This window comes from Oncorhynchus gorbuscha, linkage group LG16 (assembly GCF_021184085.1).
Source record: "Oncorhynchus gorbuscha isolate QuinsamMale2020 ecotype Even-year linkage group LG16, OgorEven_v1.0, whole genome shotgun sequence".
Classification (NCBI taxonomy): domain Eukaryota; kingdom Metazoa; phylum Chordata; class Actinopteri; order Salmoniformes; family Salmonidae; genus Oncorhynchus; species Oncorhynchus gorbuscha.
Genome location: NC_060188.1, coordinates 22,883,492 through 22,902,216, shown reverse-complemented (window position 1 = coordinate 22,902,216; position 18,725 = coordinate 22,883,492). Strand labels below are relative to the sequence as shown.

At 42.7% G+C, this 18,725-nt stretch overlaps 1 protein-coding gene across 1 annotated transcript; it reads left to right on the top strand.

The window, feature by feature from the left end:
- The first annotated feature begins 769 nt into the window (after window positions 1-769).
- LOC124000638 (heparan sulfate glucosamine 3-O-sulfotransferase 2-like) lies at window positions 770-16,498 on the top strand. Its single transcript, XM_046307169.1, has 2 exons — window positions 770-1,762; window positions 15,550-16,498. Exons 1-2 carry the CDS (start codon window positions 1,227-1,229, stop codon window positions 16,166-16,168), a joined length of 1,155 nt encoding a protein of 384 aa, XP_046163125.1. The 5' UTR covers window positions 770-1,226; the 3' UTR covers window positions 16,169-16,498.
- The last annotated feature ends 2,227 nt before the right edge of the window (window positions 16,499-18,725 follow it).

Genomic DNA, 18,725 nt, shown 5'->3' with positions numbered 1-18,725 from the left:
TGGCGCGTGTTACAAATAAAATGTGATTTGATTCGATGTTGTCTGGTGGGTAGACTGTATGGCTTGACCGGATAACATCTGCTCAATGATTGTGCTTAGGTATGACACAAAGCAACATGTTTATCTCCTTGGCTACAGTGCAGGGCCCCAGAACACCCATCTGTGAGAGAGAGCATAGAATCATGGAGATTTCACCTGTTCAAATCTAAGCCTTTCATGACTCAGACAAGGAATATTCAGTCATGTCTCTCAGTTTAGAATGTCTGAAAGCAGAGATCTGTGCAACAGCTTGGAGATTCAAGATTAGAGATCATCTTTGTTGTGCACTTTCATGATTGAAAGGGAGCAATTAATGGCCTTGCCATTGTGCAATTCAAAGTTATTTTCTAAAAAAAATCTGCTTGATGTCCTATGAATTTCAATTGGCTACGAGAACACAAATTAATGTGAGTTATGTGGAAATGTTCCCACACAGGTATCAACATGGACTATGCTTCACCTGCCAACTAGATATGTTGTATGTCTCTATAAAATAGGCTATCAGGAGTATTCCTTTAAAAAGTTAAATGCATGGAGAATATGATCATATGAAGAGTGACGTCAGGCGGCATCTTTATATATTCATCATCTGTCCCTGACTGCCGCAACGGAATTCTTGAGAACTTTGAGAAAGCAGCCAAACATGAGCTGAACATCGCAGTTCCCGTGAAGGCGAGGCTGAGGCTTCGCACGGATTAGAGTCAATGGCAGATTACACCGTGCCTTTCGGAAGAGATGCAGATTTATGGATTTCGGCAGGTTTCCAAAGTCACTCATCATTATCCAACGAACGGCATATTTTACCCAGACCAACGGATTGAGGAACACGAAGAATGGGATTGAGGATAACGACTCCGTGGGGGTTTAAGTGTTTCGACAAAATATTATGCAATTAGTTAATATTACAGATGCAATCATCCTACCACTCAAACTATATGAACTCATTTAGGCGGGATCATTCTACTTTTTCCAAGAAAATGGCTGAAATCAATTTATTCCAAAGTTATCCAACAATTGTTCAATTGGAAACGATGCAAATTGTGCACAGGTAATTTCTTGGAGGAACATTTACCTGGTTTTCTGTCGTATTGGGTTGTTGACAGAGGCAGAGTCCGTTTCCACAGGGAGACACCGCAGTCCAGGCGCAGCACAGAAGAAAAACATGCAGTCCCTTGACCCATGGAGATATGGCATATAGGTTGATCTCAAACCGAATCGTGCCATCTTCAAATAGGTTGAGCAAACGATTTATTTTTATATTCACCATTTCATTGTCCTTCACATATTTATGCTACAGCATTCTGTTTTGTTGTGGTACAATCATGCCAACCCAGAGTTATGAGGAAAAAAGGTGCCTCCATCACAAGAACGTAGGAAGCAAAAAACTTCTGCAAAAAGATTGCACCGCGGACAGGAGGACTGCTCTGGATGAGACTTTAAACGTGGCCCTCACTCACCAAGGATCAAGTCATGCTCGCAACCAAAGTAGAAATTCTGCCTTGCCCATCACTCACAAACGGAGTATTGCCCCATCCGAATATAATATTACTGTTGCACAGAAATATGGAAACAAAAAGTTACCTAACGCACTAATCGTCGGGGTGAAGAAGGGCGGCACCAGGGCGGTGCTGGAGTTCATTCGAATTCATCCAGATGTGCGCGCGCTTGGAACAGAGCCCCACTTTTTCGATAGAAACTATGACAGAGGATTGGACTGGTACAGGTACGAAATGTCACGTTGATTTAAATATATACGAAAATAATTTGTCTGTTTATGATATATTTCATTTTCAATATTTTATTTGTTGAACAAGTGCACTGCCCCTACAAAGGCATTTGTCACAAGAAAACAGTAGGCTTCGGCTAAGTAGGTTTATAACTTCTTACAACCTAATGTATGTAGGCCTGCCTATGCGATAATATAAATATTATTGGGTGTATTGCATCTGTATCCATTCTATTCTAATGTGTATCTCTGACATTATCAGTCAGCTTTAAAAGTGTGTACCAGGGTGTATACTTGAATGTCCCACGATTGTGTTCATGAAAGTCCATAACGTTTTTCATGATCATTAGGCTAATCATGTACCTTGTGGAATGGAATAAGTGTGCAGTATATTCCCTCCTCTCTTACCTACCACTCTTGTTTTTTTGTTGTTGATAATTGTTGATAATGATCACTTAGAGATCTTTTCTTGTAACACAATACAGCAGAGAACACTCATAGATACACTGAGTATAACAAATACTAGGGACACCTTCCAGATATTGAGTTGCAGACTCAGTTCATCGGGGCATGGACTCTACAAGGTGTCGAAAGCGGTCCACAGAGATGTTGGCCCATGTTGACTCCAATGCTTCCAACCGTTGTGTCAAGTTGGCTGGATGTCCTTTGGGTGGTGGAACATTTTTGATACACACAGGAAACTGTTGAGTGTGAAAAACCCAGCAGCGTTGCTGTTCTTGACACAAACCGGTGAACCTGGAACCTACTTCCGTACCCCGTTCAAAGGCACTTAAATATTTTGTCTTGCCCATTCACCCTCTGAATGGTACACACACAATCCATGTCTCAATTGTCTCAAGGCTTAAATGTCCTTATTTAAGGACTTTGTTCTCCTCCCCTTCATCTACAGTAATTGAAGTGGATTTAAAAAGAGACGTCAATAAGGGATTACTGCTTTCACCTGGATTCACCTGGTCAGTTTATTTCATGGAAAGTGCAGGTGTTATTCATGTTTTGTATTCTCAGTGTAGATACACTAGATGACCGAAAATGATGTGGACACCTGCTCGTCGAACATCTCATTCCAAAATGATGGGCATTAATATGGAGTTGGTCCCCCCATTGCTGCTATAACAACCTCCACTCTTCTGGTAAGACTTTCCACTAGATGTTGGAACATTGTTGCGGGGACTTGCTTCCATTCAGCCACAAGAGCATTAGTGAGGTTGGGTCGCAGTCGCTGTTCCAATTCATCCCTAAGGTGTTCGATGGGGTTGACGTCAGGGCTCTGTGCAGGCCAGTCAAGTTCTTCCACACTGATACCAAAAAAACTTTTCTGTATGGACCTCACTTTGTGCATGGGGGCATTGTCATGCTGAAACAGGAAAAGTTTTTCCTCCAACCTTTGCTACAAAGTTGGAAGCACAGAATCGTCTAGAATGTCATTGTATGCTGTAGCGTTAAGTTTTCCCTTCACTGGAGCTAAGCGGCCTACCCTGAACCATGAAAAACAGCCCCAGACCATCATTCCTCCTCCACCAAACTTTATAGTTGGCACTGTGCATTGGGGAAGGTAGCGTTCTCCTGGCATCCCTCAAACCCAGATTCGTCCAACGGACTGCCAGTTGGTGGAGCGTGATCCATCACTCCAGAGAACCTGTTTCCACTGCTTCACGGTGGCGAGCTTCACACCACTCCAGCCGATGCTTGGCATTGCGCATGGTGATCTTAGGCTTGTGTGTGGCCGCTCATCCATGGAAACCCATTTCATGAAGCTTCTGACGAACAGTTCTTGTGTTGACGTTGCTTCCTGAGGCAGTTTGGAACACGGTAGTCAGGGCTGAAACCGAACACAGATGATTTCTACTCGCTACTCACCTCGCGCTTCAGCACTCGGTGGTCCTGTTCTGTGAGCTTGTGTGGCCTATCACCTTGCAGCTGAGCCGTTGTTGCTACCAACATTTCCACTTCACAATAACAGCAATTGACCGGGGCAGCTGTAGCAATGCAGAAATGTAACTAACTGACTTGTTGAAAGTCAATGAGCTCTTCAGTATGGACATTCTACTGCCAATGTTTGTCTTTGGAGATTGCATGGTGGTGTGCTCAATTTTATATACCTGTCAGCAATGGTGTGACTGAAATAGTCAAATCCACTAATTTGAAGGTGGGGGCACACACTATATAGTGTAGTTTGTGAGATAATTGATCTAAAGCTTTGATTTCTCAAGGTGTACAAATATTTCGGAATACCAGATTAAAAGAAACACTCAGACCGGAAGCAATTGTAATCGTAAGCATTACAAGTAAATCATGCCCCAAATCAAGGATGAAGTTACTTTGACTTGATACCCAGGTTGAAATGCCACAGTATAGCTGCAGTGTCAAATTTCAGTAAGTAAACATGCAGATCAACGGTAATAGATATTTTCAGGGGCAGACTTTTAAGAAACCCTCTCCAGCAGAAACATGGCTAATATTGATTAGTGACCTCAGATAAGGTAGGACTCCTCCTGCCTTCCCTCTGACGGGATGCCCCTCCAGTGTACTGTACATCGATGAGACGGGACACTGGCGCTGTCTCTTACCCACGAGGCAGACCTTGGATAAAGAAGTTCATAGGAGAGTAAAAGCCTTTTCTCATTATTGTGCCTACCCAAACAGTACCACGCTGGCTTTTATATTTTCCTTTCACATGATCCTTTCCAGCATGGCCAGATCCAGTAAATCTCAGCTTAGCTTGGCTCAGTTGTGTGACTCTACCTGCTCTCATCCCTTGACAGCCGTAAGACCATTGCTGAAGATGGTACCTGCATTCCTAAAAGCAGGCATTACACAGGTGTCGCATTCTCCTCTCTGACAGAACATGGTGCCTGTTTGTGCTCACTGTGTAAAGCCATTTATACCTGCTGTGTTTAAGTCAATTGAGTCAGACTCACCCATGGGGAGCTGATTAAATCAATAAAAGGGACTTGGAGGCATTCAGTTCAGGGCTGAGGACTTGACGTAGCAGTGCTTTTTCACACACTTAGCTCTGGAGGTTAAGAATAGGCCTATAATATAACTGCAATAATGCTAATATTAGACTAATAGAACAGTGGGAAGTTTGTGTGCAGTAGGGTTGTGCCAATATAGTACCAATATTGGCAGATACTATACTGTATTCATGTAATTAGTTTCACGTTAATTAACAATTACACATCCACACTTACATATCCACCTCCATGCATACACACACACACACACACACACACACACACACACACACACACACACACACACACACACACACACACACACACACACACACACACACACACACACACACACACACACACACACACACACACACACACACACACACACACACACACACACACACACACACACACACACACACAGGCTCTAAATCCATCAGTGCTATTTGGGGACTGATTAATTAAAATGCCACAGAGGCCAGGACCTAGCAACAGTGTCTCTAATCCCCTCTGAAAGCAATTTTAGTTTAGCCATTGACATCTTGCAATAAGAGCCACATAAATGCCGCCAGTAATGAGAAAGATAAATTGGCTGATTAACGTCATAAGTTCTATACAAATCACCTTTAATGTGCTTTAGAGGGTCTTATTTTTCATTTGATTTCAGTCTAAGACATGAGACACCATCCATTTAAATGTAATGAGTGTTTGCTAGATTAGTTCACCTCAGTCATGGTGGCTGAAACTTTAAGCAGACTAGAACTAATACGACCTGGTCTCAGCATTAAATAATATGATTGTCACCATCGTCTAATGAGGCACTGTGATAGACTGTCCTCTATTTTTATTCTTTTTCATTGTGAATTTCTTGCATAATCCAACTATTTTCACCCCACTGTAAGTGACAGACCTGTGCGACGACAGTGAAATGGTGCAATGTTCATTACTCAATCTCCAGAATAGAATAAGACCCATTTGGCCTCATTTGTGGCGGCAGGTAGTCTAGTGGTTAGAAAGATTCAAAATCTCCGAGCTGACAAGGTAGAAACCTCTCGTTCTGCCCCTGAACAAGACAGTTAACCCACTGTTCTTAGGCCGTCATTGAAAATAAGAATTTGTTCTTATTGACTTGCCTAGTTAAATAAAGGTCAAAATAAAAATGTAGATTGCATGTGAGTGTCTCTCCATCCCTGTGACGATATAAGGGGTAGCTGAATCATACATTATATGCGACACTTGGTGGACGCGTTTTTCGATTTTCGCACACGATGAAAAAAATTCTAACAAATCTGCATCACTACACACCATCACCATCAGAACTTAAAAGGGCATCTCAGCTCTACTGACTTTACAGGAGTCAGACGCACATCAAATAGATTCCCTGAGAAGTGTTCAAATTGTGCAAGAGGCCTCGTAGAATCGGCTTCAGCCAAGATTATTCTCCAGGTCCACCGTTAATTGGCTCAGGGAGGATACTGAGCCCCGGAACTCTAACGTCAGAAAGGTTGACGAGGACAGAAAGTTGTCTGCTGCTCATTTAACGGAGGGAACTGCACATTCCACTGGCCCAGGCATCTCTTTCCACTGGTAATGAGGAGTCTTAATCCCAATATAGCTCAGAAACATGTAGCAGTTAACATTAATTACAAAAACAACTCCTCTCGGGAATATCCTCCAAAGACACCATGGCACAGTGAGGTTTTGGTATTAGGATTTTGTATTGAATAAGTCATTAGCTGGAGTTGCCGGCAGCAAGAGACAGAGGTAGTGGTGTTGTGAGTTTCCTACTCAAAGAGACAGGGATAGAGCCTTTACCAACCTTAGGTAACCCAGCTGTACATATCATTAAGAGCTTTTGAGAATGGTAGAACACCCTGGAGGCAAGGCCACACAATGACATTATTCTGAGAGATGGAATCTAAACATGGCCCGACACCATGCCTAGCAATGTATAATTTTGATTAAATAAATGTGTAGTTTTGACTGTAGTAAACTGAGTTTGATTAATTAAATGGGGATATGCACAACTCTGTTCAAACTGTTTTTCCTGGAGTCTAGTCTAGTTAGTACAATACATAGTATACACGCCTCAAACAATTTCCGGAATGATAATGGCGCCGAAGGAGATGGCCGCCATTTTACGATCCCATAACCAATTGTGCTATTGTGTATGTTTTTTGCATTATTTGTAACTTATTTTGTACATAATGTTTCTCCCACCGTGTCTTATGATTGAAAAGAGCTTCTTGATATCAGGGCAGCGATGACTCACCCCGTACTGGAGGAATTCTTCTTCTTCCAACGAGTTGGACGAGAAGAATTTACTCCAGACACCCTACAAGGCCCTCATCCCTGTCATTCGCAGGAGGAAAAGATGGCGGTATCGTGGACGACGGTCCAGGTGCCTTGTAAGAATCTGTCGCCGAGAGGATAATCTACCTTTACCATAGGTCCTATTAGCCAACGTACAATCAATCAATCATAAAATAGACAAACTATGAGCACGTATATCCTACCAACAGGACATTACAAACTGTGATATCTTATGTTTCACCGAGTCGTGAATGGCCACACCGGAGGCCTTGGGTGCATCATTCTCGATACTCTAAAGTGACTTTTACTTCATGATGACATGATTAACATACAGCTGGCGGGTTTCAAGCTTTTTCGGCAGGATAGAACAGCAGCCTCTGGTAAGACAAGGGGCAGCGGCCTATGTGTATTTGTAAACAACAGCTGGTGCACAAATTCTTAGGAAGTCTCAAGGTTTCGCTCGCCTGAGATAGAGTATCTCATGATAAGCTGTCGACCACACTATTTACCAAGAGAGTTTACATCTATATTTTTCGTAGCTGTCTATCTACCGCTGCAGACTGATGCTGGCACTAAGACAGAACTCAATGAGCTGTATGCAGCCATGAGCAAACAGGAAAACGCTCATCCAGAGGCGGGGACTTTAATGCAGGGAAACTCAAATCAGTTTTAACTCATTTCTATATGCATGTTAAATGTGCAACCAGAAGGAAAACAACTCCAGACCACCTTTACTCCACACACAGAGACAGGTACAAAGCTCTCCCTCACCCTCCATTTGGCAAATCTGACCATAATTCTATCCTCCTGATTACTGCTTACAAGCAAAAACTAAAGCAGGAAGCACCAGTGACTCGGTCAAAAAGAAAGTAGTCAGATGAAGCAGATGCTAAGCTACATGACTGTTTTGCAAGCACAGACTAGAATATATTCCGGGATTCTTCCGATGGCATTGAGGAGTACACCACATCAGTCACTGGCTTCATCAATAAGTGCATCAATGACATCATCCCCACAGTGACCGTATGTAATGTACATAACCCAACCAGAAACCATGGATTAAGGGCAAAACCTCTGCACTGAGCTAAAGGGTACAACTGCTGCTTTCAAGGAGCGGGGCTCTAACCCGGAAGCTTATAAGAAATTCTGCTATGCCCCACGACAAACCATCAAATAGGCAAAGCGTTAATAAAGGACAAAGATTGAATCGTACTACACTGGCTCCAACACTCCTCGGAAGTGGCAGGGCTTACAAACTATTACAGACACAAACCTACCAGATGAGCTAAATTACCTATATACTCGTTTCGAGGCAAGTAACACTGAAACATGCATGAGAGCACCAGCTGTTCTCGAAGACTGTGTGATCACGCTCTCCATAGCCGATGTGAGTAAGACCTTTAAACAGGTCAACATTCACAAGACTGCAGGGCCAGACGGATTACCAAGACTCCTGAACAGCTAACCAGAGTCACCCCTGTATATATATTTGTGTTACTTTTATTCAGAAATTGTAATTTTTTTACTTATCTATTTTCTACTTAACACTTGTTTTTTAAATATTTTTTATTAACTTCTTGAAGCATTGTTGGTTAAGGGCTTGTAAATAAGCATTTCACTCACCAATTGTATTCGGCGTATGTGACAAATAAAATGTTATTTGATTTGATTTGATTCCTTGCAAGCAACATTCCAATATTTCCTATCTCTAGCATATGCCAGGTGTCTTTGGAACTATTTGCATTTCAACTACAGACTGAATGAATATTTGCAGTGTCTCATTATGCGTTGGTAATGTTTTCCATTATTCCCTGCAGTTCAGCAGAAAGCCTTTTGCAAAGACAGACAGGGGGAAATGTGACAGGAGGAAACAAGTTTAAACTGAACAGGATGTGGGGACAGGCTGACATGCACTGAAATAGTTTTGTTTACACTGTGTTTCATTGACATTGGCAGCTGAGCCGCAGTTAATTAATCTGAAACATTTACACAATTAACTGAAATGCTCATCTGAGGATGTGCAGCTTGCCAGCTATGGATTTCGGGGTCTTCCTGAGAGTGTCTTCATTTTGGGATAGTTGGACACTTTCCCACATAAAACTCAGACACAGTAACAGCATTTGGTTTGCCTTAATTCAACGCTTTATCGCTTCAGGAGAGCAATTGTCTCTCAACATCCTCAGTGGATTTGAATATTCCAATGTGCTGTCATTTCTGTGAAACGTATTGCACAGACAACACGACTAAATCAGACATCATTGAGGTCAGACTGATTCTGATTCTGAAATATTTGTTTCCCATACAGACAAACAGGACAGTCCTGATGTAAAAACATAGTTTACTCTGGAAAAGATTGACAAGGTGTGTACACAACAGATCAGAGCTTTGTTTCAAATTGAATAAGACCTGCTGCTGGTTGTCTTGGCAGTTGCCTCGAACTGATTTCTTGGTCTAGTTAACCAGCTGACCTGACTTCAGTATTGCTGTCTGGGACATTGCTCGGTAACCCTTAATTGACTTCCACTGAGACCAGCTTCTGTCGCTGCTGACTGGTGATTAATGCTTGGACGTCATCCCAGCAGAAAAGGGAGTGAGTGAAATATTAATAAGATCATCTTTTCCAGTGGAGACAGAATGAAGCTATTTCCTTCGTACCAGGCGAGGGGAGTAGACTGCAGTTGGTGATGCGGTTGAACAGCGACTCTGGTTTTATTACAGCATTGTGCTTTAGAACACACAAAGCTGTGTAATTGCAATATGGGTTGTTCGCAACCGTAACATAACATGGTCTGTACAAATGAACCCTCCTTGTGTCATTGAAGATATGCCGTAGCCATACCTTAAACATAGACACATAAAGTAGTTTGTAGCAATGCTCTATAATGATTTAAAGGCTTTCTCACATACTGGTATTACCTTTCCCTGAATCCTATAACCTTAGATAGTATTCACTGTATTGTTGTGAAATGTAATACAACTTAGAAGATGAAAGGCTTCAGAATGAAAGCAATGGACAAGAGTATGACTGTCTATGTGAATGTGAATATAATTCAGGCCCCGGTAATAGAGGTGCAGTATGTGAGAAAGCTTTGAAATCCACATACAATACTGTATAACACCACACTTCAACAACGTGCTCTTAGCATCCACCAAGAAAGCAGTATAGACATGCTCTAAATGCCAGGCTTTTGCACTGATCTTACTTCCTCTTACGTTCTACAGATCATTTGGAAGTGACCATGATGAGCCATGAGACCTTTGTCATAATTTAATCAGGGGCTTTTCCAAATAACCCCCGCTCGAGCCGAGGCCATCCCAACACCACAGATAATGGATACGTTGAAGTCACCATGATCCCTGTCCCTGGTTAGTGGGCAGTAACTCACAAGCTGTGTGTTGTATAATAGGCCGGGTTCATTATTAGTCTGTGTGATGACAGACACGTTCTGCTCTGCCAGAGATAGGGGCCACTCTCTAAATCTCTCCGTCTGTCTGTCTGTTGCAGGGACGCTGCCTGCTTGTCATGATTGATGGTTTCCAATTTAAATCCCAATCAGATCAGGCCTGGCCCTCGCATTACTGTCCAATCCTCCGACTCATCATAACGCTGGGTAATTAGTACCATGAGGCCTGGATTAATTTGGTTGAAAACAGTGTGTCATCGCCACAACCTTTCTACTGACAGTGGATGATAGCTTGAACATGGAGGACGTGAATACAACACTGAAGAAGCCAAACAATATCCACAAAGCACTGGAGGCTGCTGAGGGGAGGATGGCTCATAATAATGTCTGAAACGGAGCAAATGCAATGACATCAAACCATGTCTGATGTATTTGATACCATTCCACTGATTCCGCTCCAGCCATTACCATGAGTCTGTCCTCCCCAATTAAGGTGCCACAAACCTCCTGTGCCACAAAGGTTTTAGATTAAACAGAATACTCCATGATTGAGTTTTTGAGTTAGCCACATCAACACCTGACTCTGTACATCTATTGGAAGATGCTATGCTACGTTTTAGCTCAACCTTAGAGAGGCTGCACGTGTTCTCTACATCTATTGAATGATGCTATGCTACATTTTAGCTCAACCTTAGTGATGCTACAGGTGTTCTGTGCATCTGCCGTCACACACATTCCATTTCGTCCACATCAAACGACTTGCTAATGACCGTAGACGCTCTACTGTGGTTCACGAGCAAATATTTACTGAGGACTCTTATAATACACTCAATTCCCTCTTGATTTGAAACGTCAATGAAGTTACACTGGCGAGGTCTGGGTTAATTGATTGTGCTGAAGGAGACGATCCAAAGCTGACCTTTACCTGCTGCTACGGTCTTACATGCCTGATACAGCTGGTGCCTGGGTGTCTGTACACTGTTGACTTGCTCAGTGGAGCCACGTTAGCAGCCAGAGAACTTGGCACATCCTTTAGCACTTTTAATGTTACAGTATGCCAGACATGATTTTTAGGTGTTGGTCTCAACACATCTGTCAGGGGGGGTATTAAATACATACGTGTGTTTTTACTGGTGATGGGGGAATTCCTATCCCTTTGCAATCTCGTGAGCACTGGGCACATTTACAATGTTGGGATAGATCCTCCACACCTCGGTTCATTTTAACAGAGTGATTAAAATGTCACAGCCAAGCCTGTAACACATCCTGACTCCTCTCAGAGTTTCACCAATAACCGGAACAGGAGACGGCTGTAAATTACTCCAGTCAATTTAGTTCCAGCTTACAGGATCCGGATGATGATCAGAGCAGGGAGCCCATCCATCTCTCTACAACTTTGATTCATGACACAAAATGCCAGTTACTGCCAGCTTTATAGATATGTGTGTGTGTGTGTGTGTGTGTGTGTGTGTGTGTGTGTGTGTGTGTGTGTGTGTGTGTGTGTGTGTGTGTGTGTGTGTGTGTGTGTGTGTGTGTGTGTGTGTGTGTGTGTGTGTGTGTGTGTGTGTGTGTGTGTGTGTGTGTGTGTGTGTGTGTGTGTGTGTGTGTGTGTGTGTGTGTGTCAAAATGCGTGCAATGGCAGTACAGTTCCACATTGTGTGTATACCTTCCAACCATATTCTACTCATTATTAAAATTTTACCAATGGTTAATTCTACAGAGTTATCTGATATGATTTACAATATTTCATCTACCACTGTATTCCATTCTCCACTGTAACTTAGTCCCAGAGCTCCACAAAGCTCGTGGGTATTGAGAGCTGGAGTGATCATGGTGACCCTATCCTTTTGAGAGTAAGCCTATCGAGCGACAATGAAGGCTTTTAGAAAGCTACTACTGAAGGTGCTCGCTGTTCTCTTCAAGCACCATAGGGTGTCAGGGCAGAATACACTGCTGCTAAATGGCTTACAACATGTCACAGTAACCTTGGCACATTACAATTACAGCGAGAGCCTCCTGTCCTCTCTTATGCTACAAGCACCTCCATTGAAAAAGGCAGGCATCTACATACAGGAAGGCCAACGCAAATAGCAACTGGCAATTCATGTTTGTGGAAGTTTCAGGTGTGATATCAGACCTTTGCTTGGAGCCATTCCTAATGTCCCACTGTGGTGGTTGTGTTCTCAGTAACGCAGTCAGTATGCTCACATGAATAACTGTTCTTCTCCTCGGTTTGGGTATTTACATAAGAGGAAAATGGAAGATGGCACTTTAGTTAAATATGAATGAAATATTTCTTGATGAGAAGAGGGCTTATATTCTGTTCAATTGAATGTTTTGTGATCATGTGAATGGGCTTTAATTTATAATATTCAATATCTGTAAAACAAACGTTAGGTCAATAAAAAAACTACAGAGAACAGCAGGTGGACAATTTATTTGATCAATGTAATTTATTGTAATTATTGCATATTTCTTTCTGATTACACCTGAGAGGGTTAATTCATTTTTCAAATACATGACCTGGATTAAGTCCCTGCTGAAATGAGAATGTGTGCACAACATGTAGGCCTTCACTATAGAAGTTCACATCATGGTAATGGAAATTCCACCGATTTCATTCAAATTAGATTAATAAAACAGTGATAAAGCTGTCCCTGACAAGTTGTTAATGTTTAATGACAAAGAGAAGGGGGGAATAATCGAAAGAGCAAATGTACATGTGTATCTCATCACTCCAATCATGAAGAAATAAAGTTTGATTCAAGCTAGGTTTCTGTTCAACCAAACCCAGGACTCAGCAAACCCAGTAGATAATGTGAGCATGTCATGTTGTTCTTGTGCTACCCAAAATGCACATGTTCATCTTTAGGCAGTGGATCATTGTTGTCTTGTACTGTACTTGGATAATGGAGAATGTAATTGGTTGTGTGAAGTAAGAGCATCCCATGAATTACATGTTCCATTATGGCTTTCTCTATGGAAAGCTCCACAAAATCTCTTTGTGTCCTGGTCTCATCTGAAACCTTGGTGGATTAAATAAAGTTACAGGAGGTGATGGTTTTTCTTTCATTCCTAATCGACAAGAAATGCACCTCTTGGTGGCACTTTGGGAAATGCTACGAAGTACTGCTGCTCAAGCTAGTACAGCACCAACACTCCTCATCAGCAAAAGAGTGAGAATTTCAGATCTTGTTCACGGTGTGTTCAGCTCCTGCACCAGGCAACAGGGGAAGTGTTAGACTGTCAGTAACACCATCCTGGGTGTTGGTTGTGTGGATAAAAAAAGGTTTATGTAATATGCCTAATTGCAGCTGTTAATTTTAACAGTGTTGGTAAGAATTGTCAAACAGAAAGGGGTAGCGTTTGAAATCATATAACCCAACAGTGTTGGAATGTCTGTAGCTTTCTCCATGAGATTATATAGTTTCCTAAAATTCCATCAACTCAATAATACATGTATGATGATGGAAGTGTGAAGAAAGAGGAAGAATATGCTATACTATAGGTTAAGGTTGATGATGTAACTAAGTTGGGACTCCATCACATAACACCTGAGATATAGCAGCATGTTTTTAGTGTACGGTAAAGCTGTTTTCTAGGGATGGTGCTACTGCTGTTCTGGTCCTTCCATCCCATGGGAGATTAATGATTGCCTGTGGCCCTAAAATAGTGAGGCTAACTGAGACACCCAGCAGACCAGCACGGGATTCATAAATCAAGCTAAACTGATCAATATTTCTCAGACTGTAAAGGTACACTACATGACCAAAAGTACGTGGACACCTTCAAGTCAAACATCTCATTCCAAAATCATAGGCATTAATATGGAGTTGGTAGCCCCCTTTGCTGCTATAACAGCCTCCACTCTTCTGGGAAGGCTTTCCAATAGATGTTGGAACATTGCTGCAGGGACTTGCTTCCATTCAGCCACAAGAGCATTAGCGAGGTCGGGCAGTGATGTTGGGGCGATTAGGCCTGGCTCGCAGTCGGTGTTCCAGTTCATCCCAAGTGTGTTCGATAGGGTTGAGAATAGGCTCTGAGCAGGACAGTCAAGTTCTTCCACAAAGATCTCAACAAACCATTTCTATATTGTCACCCTGAAACAGGAAAGGGCCTTCCCCAAACTGTTGCCACAAAGGAAGCACAGAATCGTCAGTCATAGACATAAAGTTACTATTTTATTTACTGTATCTGTTTTAGTGCAAGAATGTTTTTTGGAGAAACTGCTCGATGCACTTCAGGTGGGATCGATCCATGTTAATGTTCAAATGTTTCTAGGAAATAAGGTCCTGACCTGGAAGGAAGAAGCATTTTACTGGATCTAGAGCTTGTATTATGGATACACTCTGGGAAAGCCCAGTAGCCTAGAGGTTAGAGAGGTGGACCAGAAGCATGTTGGGAAAGCCAGAAGACACACTTCTGTTCTAACCCGGGTTCATTCCCGGGCTGTGCCACAACCAGCCGTGGCCGGGAGTCCCATAGGACGATGCACGATTGGTGTCGTTAGGGGAGGGGCCGGTGAGGCTTTACTTGGCTCATTGCGCTCTAGTGGCGTCATGTTTAAATCCAACTTCTGCATAACCTAGGTTTTAAACAGGATTGATGCATTTCTTAACTCCCATTGCTCGAATGATGAAAGGAAATTCCCAGAGCAATGCCAGTCTCTACATTTTCTTGGAAAATATCAGAACACTAGTCTTTACTTTGCTATGCATAGATTCCGTGGATATGAGAAAAACTTTACAAATATTTTAAGATGATGACCCATTTAGTGTGACCCAGATTCTCCCAAGCATCTTTTTCTGTTGGATGTCCTTAATGCAGGTGATGGTGATTTATGAACACCAGTCTAAAATGTGATTGGATGATTTCCCTCCAGCCCTCAGCATCACTGTCACCCTGGAGATAGGGAACATGAGTTGTTTTCATGAAACCTTTTCAGCTATCGAAGTGGATAACAATTTCTGCAAGACAATTAAATTGCTTGACTATTCCATCCCCTTCTAGAGTACTAATACAATGGATTCCAGGCATAAAAAATGCATTGTAAGTCAACATTTTTCTCTTTCTGTCTTTCCCTATTTAGAGGACTAATGCCACGGACTCTAGACAGCCAAATCACCTTGGAGAAAACCCCCAGCTACTTTGTGACACGAGAGGCTCCCAGACGCATCGCCAGTATGTCCCCCAACACCAAGCTGATTGTGGTGGTGCGTAACCCAGTCACCAGGGCCATCTCAGACTACACACAGACCCTGTCCAAGAAGCCGGACATCCCCACCTTCGAGGAGCTGGCCTTCCAGAACCGGAGCCAGGGTCTGGTAGACACCTCATGGAATGCTATCCGCATAGGGATGTACATCCTCCACCTAGAGAACTGGCTGCAGTACTTTCGCCTCTCCCAGATCCACTTTGTGAGCGGCGAGCGGCTGATCACGGACCCGGCGGGGGAGCTGGGCCGAGTCCAGGACTTCTTGGGTCTCAAACGCATCATCACAGACAAGCACTTCTACTTTAACCGAACCAAAGGCTTCCCTTGCCTGAAGAAGCCAGAGAGCAGCAGCCAGCCCCGCTGCCTGGGCAAGTCCAAGGGCAGAACTCACGTGCAGATTGACCGGGAGGTCATTGAGCAGCTCCGGGACTTTTATAGGCCTTTTAATATCAAATTCTATGAGATGGTGGGGCAAGACTTTAGGTGGGATTGAGAATCTGATTTTTTAAAAGCAGGTGATATGTGTTTATTGAAATGAATACCTCAGTGAAGTCATTCAAATGAGGACACCTTAAAGTGAATCCAATTTCTCTTCATGTTTGAATATACAGTGCGAGTTTAACAAGGTGTACGTAATCTGCCTTTGACTTTAAAACCTCTGATATAACTTCCTACTTTAACATCATGCTGGTTGTGTTAACCAAATAAGATAGAAACATATGCTACCATGCCATTTATTCTCACAATTAGTATTTGTCATACACTAAATTGTGTTTCTTCTCAAAGGCCTGTTACTTTCACAACACTGTACCATGTCAATCGTTCCAACTCAATGGACAACAATAAAGAGTATAGAGACAGCTGAGATTTGTTGTAACATGTCTGTCCTATGCTACAGTATGATCACAGACATGACAAAGCTATAGTATGTAAACTCGGCATAAAATGTGTATCATAAAGGCATTCTGGCAATAATGAATGTAGAAACGGTTCATGGATGCCCTCGTGCATATTATCGTATCAAATCGTGGGCATTATGATGATACTTGTGGCGTGTAATGAAAAGACATAGAGGAAGACGTGGAGTTGAACTACAGAGCAAAGTGAGCTCTTCATCTAAGGCATGTAGAATGTAGCATGTAGAAAAACAGCAGAGGATTTTACTCAGCCTTTTGAGAAATTAGGAATGGCTTGATTAAAGAGGCTAAAATAAGAAGCTCCCAAACAAGCAGATTCAGATTGAATAATGTAAGTTGAGTACTGCAGTCTTGGTTAAATGTTTTAAGGCAGAACTTGTGCATTAATCATTGCCCAAACAGTACATAGAAGTACACAAATGACAGAGCGTTACGTCTAACCCCTACAAACCATTTGCCAATTTGGGGATGTAATAAATGCCCAGTATTCCTAGTTTAATTGCAATCATTAGCGTTGTAAAATAACCACCTCCATGTAACATAGACACAAAGAACCAATGCATTTTTTACACATTTATTACATATTCATAGCAGCAGCATAAAAACTGTGCTGTTCCTTCCACGGCATGTCCTTGGTGTAATGAACACAAGGGGAGACAGAGAGCTGGTCTCAAGCACAGGGCGCAGCAGGTGATAATTGAAAAAGACCACTGGAGGAGGCAGGTAGCTGGGTCCAGGGGCAGGCAGAAGGTCATACACAGGGGGTCCAAAAGGGCAACTGTACAGGCAGGGAAAAGGCTAGTAACGTAGTCCGGGAGATCAGGCAATAGGTAGGTAACAGTAAATCCGAAAAAAGTACAGGCAGGGAATAGGCAAAAAGGCATCGTTAGTGAGGCAGGCAAAAACTATCATACACGGGAGGTGTAGATTACGGGAAAAACAGAGTTCTAAAGACGTGTGTCACAAAACAAGCAATAACTCACAGTGACGGGGTGCAAAGACCTGAATTAAATAGTGTGTATTAATGACCTACAGGTGTGTGAACAGGTGATTAGAATTCAGGTGACTGGCATCTGGAGAGTGAGCTGCGTTCAGGGGATCTAGGTGTTTGAGAGTGTGGGCTGGATAGTGGGCTGGGAAGTGAGCTGCGTTCAGGGACCTACGTGTTTGAGGGTGTGAGTTGGAAGCAGACGTTACACCTGGGCCATAGCACTATTTAAAATGTTGCTTAGGGCCCTCAAAAGTCTGGGGCCGGCTCTGACTGCATGTGTGGGTATGGATGTGGGTATGCAGACCTGCGAGCCACTGCAGCCCCCACCCCCATCAAAGTTGCCCATCCCTAATTTAAATTGTCATTTGTGTTACTCTCCATTAATTATTGATTAACCTGCCAATGCTTGTCTATCCCTGCCTGCTACTTTGTGAGCCACCACCGTACACACTGATACGCTGAGCAGTTTAGCAATGAGCTCAACTTTATCTAAACACAGTTGATTGCTACTTTTTTTCCCTCCCAGAATGCATGTGGCTTGACTACAGAGCACTGACAACAAGTTGTTTCCCGGTTTGGTGCGATTGTATTGCCGATAGAAATAATGATCCATCCTGTACAAAGAAAACAGACTTATGGGATTTCTAGCTGACTTGTAACAGCCAAACAAGAAACACACCTCACATAATGTTTATGGGTAACTAATCCCAGATGGTTGTCAGTAAAGAGGAGTGTGTGAGCATGCATCACCATGGTAATGTACAGAAATCTGTCTACAGCCTGAAATCTAAGGCTCATATATTATTCCTTGTGTGTGTGTGTCCTTTTTCTTCCCTGTCATTCAAGTAGACTGTATTGGCAGCGAACCTCAGAACTGTCCTTTAGCCACTACAGTCAGCACAGTGAACTGGTATGGTCATAGGCAAAATGTCATCTTTCCCAGGCCTACTCCACTGTGCTCTCCACATCAGGTATTGAATGGACACGATCATGGGAGAAGTAACAGTCCAATTACCTCCAATGGCCAGCCTAACCTTCAAAAGAAATACCAAGGAGCAAACAGGCTGCTGTTGTAAATGTCATGAACTTTGAAAAGACTGAGGCAAGTTTTGCCACAGCATTTACCAGGCAATGTCAAGCAG